General features: G+C 62.7%; 1 protein-coding gene across 8 annotated transcripts in view; it reads right to left on the reverse strand.

Annotated features, from left to right (window-relative positions):
- The window catches only part of KCNQ2 (potassium voltage-gated channel subfamily Q member 2), a 42,826-nt gene that overhangs the window by 3,333 nt on the left and 27,350 nt on the right, over positions 1-12,143 (reverse strand). Inside the window, exons 12-16 of one of the 8 annotated variants that reach the window (XM_066236114.1) lie at positions 10,395-10,448; positions 7,100-7,323; positions 6,361-6,469; positions 5,602-5,733; positions 1,438-1,545 (exon numbers count right to left, since the gene is read on the reverse strand). In XM_066236114.1, coding sequence (XP_066092211.1) covers positions 1,438-1,545; positions 5,602-5,733; positions 6,361-6,469; positions 7,100-7,323; positions 10,395-10,448 — 627 coding nt within the window. Of the gene's footprint in view, positions 1-1,437; positions 1,546-5,601; positions 5,734-6,360; positions 6,470-7,099; positions 7,324-10,394; positions 10,449-12,143 lie in introns of those variants that run through there. The other 7 variants (XM_066236115.1, XM_066236116.1, XM_066236111.1 and 4 more) reach the window with 7 other exon arrangements.

Below are 12,143 nucleotides of genomic sequence, written 5' to 3' on the forward strand. Positions count from 1 at the left end.
GAAGAGGGGTTCAGGCTTGCAGCAGCCACGGTGCAGCCTCCTCATGCTCCACTGGGCTGCATGCTGGACTCATGCACCACAGGGCCAGCGGTGTGGGGGGGGACGGCGGGTGGACCCCCGGGCGCCAAGCAGATGCCAGTGGAAAATGAACAGGGAGAAGGGGTTCTCAGTGTTTCCATGTGTCCATACAGTCCAGGCACTGGGGCTCAGCGCCTTCACCCCTGCCACATGACGGCCGCCTGCCTGGCTTGCCCCCCAGGAGCCCTGGCCAAGGGCTCCACCTGCTGCTGCTGCTGATGATGGGGGGGGCTGGGAGAGGGTCCTCTGAGGAGCTTGAGTCACCCCTGCCCCTGGGCCTCGGGCCTCAGAGTTGGGCTAAACCCCCATGTGCCCAGACTGTCCTGGCTCCGTCTCAGCCTGGCTCTGTGCTCTCCGGCTGCAGTGGCCTGGGAGGTGTGCGGAGCCTTCTCTGCTCGTGACTCTAGACACCAGGCACCGGCCCCTGCAAGCAACGCCCAGAAAGACGTCTGTGTCTCAGGCACCACATCCATGGGGGCTGGGGGGCACAGCAGAGTGGGGAACTCGGGAAATGCTGTCTGGGCTGTCCCGGGTCAGGCCTCCACAGAGAACGCCAGGTTCAGGGACCAGCGCGCTGACTCTTGGCCTCCAGACGCCCCGAGCTGTCTGTGTGGTCAGGCGCATCTCGCCTCACCCTCCCAGCCCTGCTGCAGTGGCCACTGCTCTCCCTGGGCCGACCCTACCTGCAGAGGAGGTGGACAGCTCGCGGCATCTTCTAAATGGCCCCAGGGACGCTGGAGGGCTCCCGAGTCTGAGTGTGTCACTGAAGACCCTGCGTGTACTCACTCGCCACCTGAGTGTGCCCTCACCACATCAGCCAGACCTCCTCATCGATCCTACTAACCGTGGCACTGACAGCTGGGAATTGGACACAGGGCTTCCTGCACTCACCAGGCACCTGACTCCCCCTTTATCCACAGGGTTCAAGGCAAGAGAAGCAACGGGACCTGCGGCCAGGTCGACCCTGCGGGCAGGCTGAGCGTGAGGGCTGAGAGGCAAGGGCGCTGTGGTACCTGGAGCCCTGAAGCTCCTCCCTGCACATCTGGACACCCCCCGGTCCTTGGGGTGCTGGCCTCGGCCTCTGCCCAGGGAGCCCCATCCCTGGAGGACGTCACACAGGGCATCTTTGGAAAGCTTCCCCAGGACCTTGCCGAGGGGAGCAGCCCTGACACGCCCCCCACCCCCCACCCCGGGCCTCGCATAGGAGCACCGTCCCCTAGCCTGGCCTTGTCAGCAACAGAGAACTGAGAAGCGTCTCTTCCATCCCACCGGAAGAGCGGTGTGGGTCTGCCGTCATGTGGCCTGGAGTGGGGGGGCTGGCCGTCCACAGACACAGGCGGGAGCGGGGTGCGTCCTGACCTAGGTGAGTACTGGGGTGACTCTCTCGAAGGGGCCGTGGGTCCTTTGGTAGGGTACTTCTTGTGCCGGGGAGTTGAAGGGGGCGGGGGACCCACAATCATATCTATCCTGGCGAGTGAACGAGAAGAGAGACACTAGCAACGCATTGTGAAGCTTCGCGGGGGGGGGGGGTTGGCAGACACAGAAGGAACACCCAGCTTGAAGTTGCAGAGTGACACTTCTTACAGCCACATCCCCTGGCAGCAGCGGCCTGGACGCCACACCCGCGCGGTCCTTCCCGTGGGCGCCCCGGCCGAGCCCAGCGTGTCCGGCGAGCATGCACGTGTGCGGGGCAAAGTGCAGCGGGCCCAGGGCAGGGGCGCCGGCTTTCACAACAACACTCAGGACTGCTGGCCAGTGACAGATGGACGGACGGACAGACGGCTGCAGGGGGAGCTCTTGGTTCTCCCCGACGAGGAGGGAAGGAAGGGAGAATTTGGGGCAGGAGGACCTGGTGAGCACCACCCCTGCAGAGAGGTGGGCGAGGGGGCCCAGCAGGCAGACTGTCCTTACACGCGCACACACACGTGCATGCTCACCCAGCCTGCTCGTGTGCACACATGTCTGCTCACACGCTCATGTGTGCACACTCATGCTCACAGCGCACACACGTCAACTTCTACACGGGCACACACCCCCATATGCACACACGTGCATGTTCACATTTATGTGCACGCTCACACGTGCTGCTCAACGCACCCTTGCGCACACTGGCATGCCTGGTGTGTTTGCACACGCTCGTGCTTGCTCTCACACACTCACGTTTCCCCGTGCGCATAATTGCACACACCCCCTTGCACATTGTACACTTGCACGCCTGGTATATTTGCACATGCTCACGTGTTTGTTCTCACTTACTCACATGTTCTCCCCATGTACACGACTGCACACACATTTGCTCACATGCACAGCACAGGTCTGGTTGATGGTCTGGGAGGATGCTGAGCAGTTGGCTTCTCAGCCCAAGCCCGGCCAGAGGATGGTGTCACTCCTGACCCCACCGTACAGGAGCAGCTTAAGGCCGAGAGACCCCCCTCCTCTGACACCTGGGAGCAGGACAGGGGAGGCCCCCCTGAAACACAGTATGCTGACTTCCCAGATTAAAGAGTTCACTCCTTCTGGGGGCTGGGAGCTGGGCTGCCCCTGAGGCCTGTCCGCTGACCAAACAAGCCCTCCTGCAGCCAGGGCCAGGCGTCCACGGTGGGGCATGGAGAACTTGAGGGGTCACGGTGGGAAGGGGCTCTGGCAGGCAGGAACATGAGATCCACTCAGGGGAGCTCACGACCAGGGCTGTGTGGCTTGCTCACAGGCACCACGAGCACACAAGTGCACGGCTTGTTTGTACATGTGGAGGGCGGGTGCCTGTGAGCACACATGTACTCAGTGTGCATGTGTGTGCGCTTATGGGGTACATTACTGTGGGCACCAGGCTAAGAGCATGTTTATGTGTGCGTGTATACCCACACGTGTGCACATGGGATGGCCATGGTTCTGTGTGAGCGCTGTGCACACGCCTGTTCACAGGTATGCTTGGGTGTGCCCCAGGCCCTTGCTCATGTCTGTACATACATATACAGGTGGCTTCTGGGGTGAGCAAGACAGTTCTCACACACGTAGGCCTGGAAACAGCAGCGTGCCACTGCCACCACCCCAGTCCACACACTCCAGCCAGCTTCCTGCCCGGGAGGCGGGGCAGGCGGATGAGCCTCTCTGTCCTGGCAAAGCAGGAGCCAAGGGGCACAGGCCACACCTGCCAGGGCAGGCGCTCCCATGCCTCCACCTCTCAGGGGAGAGGCTGTTCCTAACACCACATGCTCACGTGCACACATGCACTCAGAGACCAACCTCGTGCACTCACACATGCGTGCACACACATGCACACAGAGACCGACCTCGTGCACTCACACACATGCGTGCACATACGCACACAGAGACCGACCTTGTGCACTCACATATGTGTGTGCACACACGCACACAGACTGACATCGTGCGGTCACACACGCGTGTGCACACACGCACTCAGAGACCGACCTCGTGCGCTCACACACGCGTGTGCGCACACGCGCACAGAGACCGACCTCGTGCACTCACACACACGTGTGCACATATGCACACAGAGACCGACCTCGTGCACTCACACACGCGTGCGCACACACGCACACAGAGACCGACCTCGTGCGCTCACACACGCGTGTGCACACACGCACACAGAGACCGACATCGTGCACTCACACACACGTGTGCGCACACGCGCACAGAGACCGACCTCGTGCGCTCACACACGCGTGTGCGCACACGCACACAGAGACCGACCTCGTGCGCTCACACACGTATGTGCACATAGGCACACAGAGACCGACCTCGTGCGCTCACACACGCGTGTGCACACACGCACACAGAGACCGACCTCGTGCACTCACACACACGTGTGCACACACGCACACAGAGACCGACATCCTGCACTCACATACGCGTGTGCACACACGCACACAGAGACCGACATCGTGCACTCACATACGCGTGTGCACACATGCACACAGAGACCGACATCGTGCGCTCACACACACGTGTGCACATATGCACACAGAGACCGACCTCGTGCGCTCACACACGCGTGTGCACATATGCACACAGAGACCGACCTCGTGCGCTCACACACGCGTGTGCACACACGCACAGAGACCGACATCGTGCACTCACACACACGTGTGCACACACGCACACAGAGACCGACATCCTGCACACACACGCGTGTGCACACATGCACACAGAGACTGACATCGTGCACTCACACATGCGTGTGCACATAGGCACACAGAGACCGACCTCGTGCACTCACACACGCGTGTGCACACACGCACACAGAGACCGACATCGTGCACTCACACACACGTGTGCACACACGCACACAGAGACCGACATCCTGCACACACACGCGTGTGCACACATGCACACAGAGACTGACATCGTGCACTCACACATGCGTGTGCACATAGGCACACAGAGACCGACCTCGTGCACTCACACACGCGTGTGCACACACGCACACAGAGACCGACATCGTGCGCTCACACATGCGTGTGCACATAGGCACACAGAGACCGACCTCGTGCACTCACACACGCATGTGCACATATGCACACAGAGACCGACCTCGTGCGCTCACACACGCGTGTGCACACACGCACAGAGACCGACATCGTGCACTCACACACACGTGTGCACACACGCACACAGAGACCGACATCCTGCACTCACACACGCGTGTGCACACATGCACACAGAGACCGACATCGTGCGCTCACACATGCGTGTGCACATAGGCACACAGAGACCGACCTCGTGCACTCACACACGCGTGTGCACACACGCACACAGAGACCGACATCGTGCGCTCACACATGCGTGTGCACATAGGCACACAGAGACCGACCTCGTGCACTCACACACGCGTGTGCACACACGCACACAGAGACCGACATCCTGCGCTCACACACGCGTGTGCACACACGCACACAGAGACCGACATCCTGCGCTCACACATGCGTGTGCACATAGGCACACAGAGACCGACCTCGTGCACTCACACACGCGTGTGCACACACGCACACAGAGACCGACATCCTGCGCTCACACACGCGTGTGCACACACGCACACAGAGACCGACATCCTGCGCTCACACACGCGTGTGCACACACGCACACAGAGACCGACCTCGTGCACTCACACACGCGTGTGCACACACGCACACAGAGACCGACATCCTGCGCTCACACACGCGTGTGCACACACGCACACAGAGACCGACCTCGTGCACTCACACATGCGTGTGCACATAGGCACACGTCCACACTTGCCCAGCACAGCGTGAGTGGGATGGGGGGAAGGGAGAGACAACAGAGGTGTAAGAAACAAACACGACAGAGAGTCCGCCTGGGCCGAGAGGAAGGGCCCGGGGGTGGCAGCGAGCGAGGCTGGCACCCTGCCCTCCCTCCACCGCCCTGCCCACCGCCCCGCCGCTGGCAGAAGCGTGCAAGCTCACCCCACGGCACCCATCTCCCCAGCTCGTGGCGGGCCAGCATTGGCCCAGGAGTACTGGCCCCAGGGCCGGGGGCGGCTCTTGCCTGGACTGCAGGTTTTTGATGCGAGACAGCATGTCCAGGTGTCCAGCCGAGTACTGTTCAATCACATCCATCACGTCGTACGGCCGCAAGCTCTCCTTGAACTTCCGCTTGGACACCAGGAACCTCATGACACTGGGGGTGGGGGTGGGGGCCGTGAGCCCAGGCAGAGACCAGCACAGGCCACCCTCTCAGCAGGACCAGTACCAGAGCCCACCTGCCTGGGGCCCTCCCAGCGGCTCTGAGAAGGTGCACTGGACAACTGGTCCCTATCACCTGGGCCACCCACCCACCAAGTGGACCGGCAACTCCTGGGCCCAGCTGTGCAGACAGACCCTCGTCCACCCGGATTCCTGTGTGGGGTCAGCTCCTGGCCGTCCACTGACAGCCCCAGGTGATGGGCAGGTGAACGCTGAGACATGAGGTGCTTTCTGAACCACAAGGAGCCGGGACTGAGGGGTGTCAGCCACCAGATGTCCCCCAGAGCACATGCCCTCACACCAGCTCCCCAAAGCCCCGCATCCCCGGGACAGAGTGACCTCGCCTCTTTCTAGGCTCTGTGAGGGGGGCCCCTGGCCCCAGACGCCCGGGGTCACTCACCACACAGCCCGGATGCTAACTTTGAGGCCCGGGGTCACTCACCACACAGCCCCCCTGGCCCCAGACGCCCGGGGTCACTCACCACACAGCCCCCCTGGCCCCAGACGCCCGGGGTCACTCACCACACAGCCCCCCTGGCCCCAGATGCCCGGGGTCACTCACCACACAGCCCGGATGCTAACTTTGAGGCCCGGGGTCAGGTCCTCGGTCACAAACTCGCAGTTACAACTCTTGTTGTCATCCACAATGTCCTCCCCGGGGAGACTTGCTTCTGGATGGAAGGAAACACAGCCCATGAGGGGACACAGGGGGCGGGTCCTTTGGTGCATGGCGCAGGCTCATCAAGGGACCCCTCAGGCGACCCCGGGCCCCTCGTCTGGCCCACATGCTCTAGAACCCACCCTGTGCTCTCCCAGCTCCTCCGCCCCCCGCCCCCCATGGCCTGCGGGGTACGACGTGAGGGCTCAAAGGGCATTCCTGTGGGGGGACAGAGGGAGGGACAGAGTGGGGTGCGTCCACATCCAGCAACTGCAGAGCATTGTTCTGAGTGAGGAGGGACGCAGCTGACCTCTGTGCGTGACGCAGGAGCCCAGGGGGGGTTCCCTGGACACCAGACCCCGGAGCACAGACGCCGTGCGGGTCCGGGACGCATTCAGAGAGGAAGATGGGCTGGGTGGGGGTGCCCAGGGCTGGGGTGACTGCCCACGGGGCTCCTGGGGTGGGCTGCATGGAATGTTCTAGAACCAGTAGTGAGCGTGCTAACTGCCTCCGAGTTGCTCACTTTAACACGGCTCACGTTCCATCACGTGAATTTTACCTCAAAGAAGGAACAGATCAAGCGGGTGCTGTACCCACCCACGGGAGCGGCCAGACCCCACAAGGGCGACAGACCAGGACCCACCTTCCGAGTTCTGCCGAGACGCAGCGCCCTTGACCCGGAAGGCCTGCCGCGCGCGGCTGCGGTCCCCGAAGCTCCAGCTCTTGGGCACCTTGCTCGGACTGTCCTCCAGGCTCTGGTCGGCGCTGGGCGACCGCCGGACGGGCTGGGCCTGCGGCGACCCCTTCCCCTTGGCGGCCACGCCTCGGGGGCTGGAGAAGACACGGTCTTTCAAACTGACCTTCTGGCTGCTCCCCGGAGGGCAGGCGGACAGACAACAGAGAGAGACAGCGAGAGAAGTCACTCTGGACGGAACACTCAGCCCCAGCCTCTGCTCTCAGCTGACACTGGCCCCCGTGGACGGGAGACAGAGGCAGACCCGGCCCCAAAGGGACAGTCGTCCAGGGGCAGCCGCCCAGGCGGCCAGGGAGACGGCGGGCGGTCAGCCCCACGTCGGGGTCCTGACCTGGCTCCCGTGCTTGGCGTGGCTGGGGAACCGGCAGACTCTTAAGTGACTTTGTCTAACACCGAAAGGGGTCTGAGCCCCACCCGCACTGTCCGGCCAGGCCTCCCTCTCCAGGTGACACGCACGGCGGGACAGGTCCCACACGCCCAGTGGCAGCGGCTTCTCCCTGGGCACCCATGGGAGCCCCTGGCCACCCAGCAGGTCCTCTGTCTGCCCTCTACACCCTGTCGCTGCCCTGGGGCCAGCAGGGGGACAGTGTGCGGCTGACATCTGGGCTCCTCTGCAGCCGCAGGGAGCAGCGTGAGGTCAGGAGAACTAGACGCATTGTGGTGGTTGGTTCCTGTCTTCTTCCCCTCCGCCTGGGGGCAGTCGGCTGCACACTCGACCCCAGGATGCAGTGGGAACTGACCCTCTGGCCCCTGGGGGATGGAGGGATGGGCCTGCTCCTCCGGCCACCTCAGCTGTAACAGCCCTGCTGTCCTGAGCCCTGGCCCGAGGCCACAGGGAGAGGGGTACCACAGCCCCGTGGGGGGTCCTCGGGCCTCCCTGTCCATGTCCCTTCGTAACCATGGGGGGCCCTTTGGGAAGCCACCACACCTGCTAAGCCCTCATACATCACCAACCCCACCCTGGCTGCCCGGGGTCAGTCACCTCCGTCAGTCCTAGCTGGAACCCACAGCCTGGACACACTCATCGGGTAGTGCAGAAATGACCAGCCACAGAGAGGAGGCCGGTGCCCCTCCCACCCTGCACCCCACACAGTCTCTGCTGGTTGAGAGATCTCTGCAGGATGGAGACGAGCCCCTTGGACAGATGGCCCCAAGGTGTGAAACCACTGGATTAGACAGTCCCTTAGAGCCCTCGGGCATCCTGTGTCCGGTGAGCACAGGTCCAGGACTTCAGCTTGTTCAGGACACTGGCCCCGAGCTTGTAACCCCCAAACAAGGGCAAGGCTTCAGCAGGCAGGGGGAGACTGAGGGGTACCAGCCCCAGGTGTCATGGGGCCTCTGTATAGATGACCTCTTCCATGGTCCCCTCCCAACAAAGACCACCAGCTGGTCCAGGGACACCAAGAAAAGTAATGGTCCTACCCAGCCAGGAGAGCTGGGCACCCCCTGTGGGACCTGCCGCCCCACGCCTCCCCACGCCGCCCCAGGGTCCAGGGAAACTTGGCCCCATGAGGACGGAGCCACAGGAAGCAGCCTTCCCTGGTCCAGCCTAACCCCGCAGTCCACCCGCTCAGACCCTGTGGAAGATGTCGCAGGGTGGACACCAAGGACCTCCCTGGTCATTGAGGCTCAGTGCCCGTAGGCCCTCGCCACCCCCCACCCCAGACCTGCCCCAGCTCCAGATACGCAAACACTGGTGGGGTTGGGTGAGAGCCCTCCCTCACCTCAGAAGCCAAGGACAGAAAGAGGCCAAGGCCTGGGAGGGGCTCTGACCAGATGGCCCCTGGTGGGATGGGGCGGTTTTGAGGCTTCTGCCCTTTGGTGTTTACATAGGGTTGGGAGCACACTCAAGAGGGTCTGGAGGAGAAAGCTGACGTCCAGCTCCCCTCCCTGCCTGGCCCCCGACCTGGGGAACATTCTAAACACATGGGGCCAGCCACAGACCGGGATGAGGCAAGCAGGCGGGACCCCGGCTGAGCTCAGGCACCTCCCAGTCTGCACAGCGGGCCAGCTCAGCGGGGTGGGAGCCGGCATCCACAGAGAGCTGCCCAGTGGCCGCGGCTGGACCACGGATGCCCAGGGAGAGAGGGGAGGGGGAAGGGACATTCGTGAGACTTGTGCACAGCAGGACCGAACTTGGCCTAGGCTCCGGGCCCTCTGACCACACAGCCCCTGCCTTCAAAGGAGCAGCCCGTGGCCAGAAGCAGCATGGACACAGCTCTGGAGAAGCAGGACAGCCTCTGCCCGGCCCAGATCTCCCCTCCTGAGGCTGCAAGTCTCCCCCACAGCACCCTACGTCCATGAACACACAGGCCACATGGACGAGTGGGAGCCCCTCTCGAGGCAGAGAAGGGTCTGGAACATGCACAGATGCAGAGGTGCAAGCATGCGGCCGCCCAGGGCCCTGAGCCTGCTGCATGGCCCCTCCGGATGCCCGCCGCTGGGCACCGACCACATGCACAGGACAACAGGTGAGCAGCTGCCCACACCTTGCAGGGCTATTCTGGTCAGGGCGGGGGGCGGGCAGGAGAGAGATGAGGGCGGCGGGGGGGGGGGAGCAAGCAGGAAGACGGACACTTCCACACCCGCCAGCTGACAGTGGGCAGGGGAGCAGAATGGAGCAGTCAAGGACCCCACGGTGCCAAGGGTGGGCGCTTCTCCACTGGCCCGTTTCCAGTCTGCCCTAAACCAGGCCGCACGTGGGAAGGGGAGCCGTGGACCTGTGTGGCTTTCTGGTCTGTCTGGTGTGTCAGGACCGCGGGGAGCTGGGCACACACGCAGAACGGAGCTGCCCCGGCAGGCAGTGAGGCGGCAGTTCGGGGGAACCGTCCTCAGGTGCCTAGTAGAGGTGCTAGGTAGAACGCAGAGAAAGCCTCCCAGAGCCGACAGGACCCGGGGGCAGGGGGCACTGGCGCCCCTTCTGGGCTGCACAGCCCCTGGCCGGCCCCCTCCCTGCTGGGAGCAGAGCTCCTTCGGCTTGGGGAGAAAGAGTTGGAATCAGAGAGCGCCTAGCGCCGCCCCGCGCATGGGCCGTGGGCCGTGGGCTGAGCTGCCAATCAGAATTGAGGGCTGGGGGGCCGGGGGCGGCCTCTCCACGGCTCATCTAGAACCTCTAATAGGCAGAGGGTGTTGGAGGCGGGAGAGCCGTGCAGCAATGGTCGTCCGTGCCACGCGTCCGCGGTACCTAGAGTGTCCCGGACAGCATCCACACAGGCCCTCTCTGCACGGTCTGCCTTGACTGGAAATGAGGAGAGCACAGTTAGTCCCTGCGCGGGGGCCTGGGCCGGGCGTGCGGGCGCAGAGCGCAGGTAACCGGAGGCACCGCGGCGCCCCTCTGGGGGCAGCGCGGGGCGTGGGGTCCACCAGCCACAGAGCTTGCATTGGGCAAGGACCGTTCAAGGGTTGCCAGCACTGTCTTCTGCCGGCCTGGGAAAGAAAATAGTCCCTTATTTTTGGAGAGAAAAAAAAAATTTTTTTCTCCGCTTTTTTTTGTTGTTGTTGTTTTTATTTTTTTCTTCCAAAAATACCTTTTCCTTCCAGAGTCAGAGCTTGGGGCCATGTCTTTTAAAAAGCTGTATTATTTTTTGCTATATTCATGCGAACAAAAAAATAATACATAGGCTAAGACTTTTTGCAAAAGGCTTACTCTAGATAGATGGAGTTCCGGAAAGCACACTTTTGGGGCAGGGGGTGTGTGTGGGGGGGAGGGGTGGGGACGTGCAGTTTGGTTTCACAAACCAATTGGTGAGGTTTCGCTGAGCCCAGCCGCCCGCCCGGGTCAGAGGTGGGCCTGCCCAGGGCGGGGGTGGGGTGCAGTCTGCAAGAAACATTCCTCCAACGCTCAGCACCCCCAGGGCCTCCCAACAAGCCTGGGATTCACCTCTACACCAGAACACGCAAATTTTTCAGCAAAAATGAAAGCAACAAACAAGAACTACAAGAAACCCGTCCGTGTTCCTGGAGTCTCTCCTTCTCCCTCGCCCTTTGAAGCGGGTGCCCCCTGAGACAGCAGTCCTCCAACTGTGCACCTGAGGAACCCAGACGCACCTGTGTGGTCTCAGCTCCAGGAAGGAGGACCCCACATCCACATGTTCACTGAAACACTGGTGCACCTGCTGGTGTGTAGCTGCCTCTCTCCGCTCACACACCCAGGACACACCTAGCTGCTACCTCTGGTGAGCCAGTGAGTCCAGGGTTCCCGGAGCCCAGCGCTGGCCTCGGCGGGGGGACCCTGTGCGTCTCACGAGCTTCCTCCCTGTGGGACCTGCCCTGTCCCTTGTATGAAGAACGGGACTTGCTGGGTGGCTTGACCCTGGTGGGAGGCAGCTGTCCCAGCAAGTGATCTCCCGTGGAGCAAACCCCTCCAGTGATTTGGTATTCCCAGGACCCAGACCCCCACCCGGCAGCTCTGACTGCTCACAGAAGCCCCTCAAATTTGGGGCATACTTTCTCTCCCAGGGTGCCCCCCCCATGTCAGACACAGGTCCCTCAGAGCCGCCAGACAGCTGGAGGCGAGGACCCTCAGCCAGCTCCTCCCAGATATCCACACCTGCACTTGCAGCCCCCCACTGCCGGGCTGTGCCCTGGAGAAAGAAGAGGGCAGTGGGGGTGGGCTCTGCTTCCAGCTCCTGCAAACAGTTCAGGCTGCACACCCAGCTCAGTCACCTGCCCGGGAAGCGCTTCCCAGGGCTGGGCCCCCACACCGCGCTGGCAACGGCTTCCACTGCTATCTTGATGGAGTGACCACCCCTGACACAGGAGCAGCTCACTAACTGCTTCATTTCGGTGAGACACCCCTATGTGGGGCGTCACAGCCTCAGACCCCACGGAGCCGGGGAAGGTGAGCTGCCGTTGTCCCCCGCCCGAGGATTCCCGACTCCAGCCCGGCCCCTCTGGGCTACGGACCGCCACTAGGGTCTTCTGCCCATGTCAG

Source organism: Saccopteryx bilineata, chromosome 6 (genome assembly GCF_036850765.1).
Source record: "Saccopteryx bilineata isolate mSacBil1 chromosome 6, mSacBil1_pri_phased_curated, whole genome shotgun sequence".
Lineage (NCBI taxonomy): Eukaryota > Metazoa > Chordata > Mammalia > Chiroptera > Emballonuridae > Saccopteryx > Saccopteryx bilineata.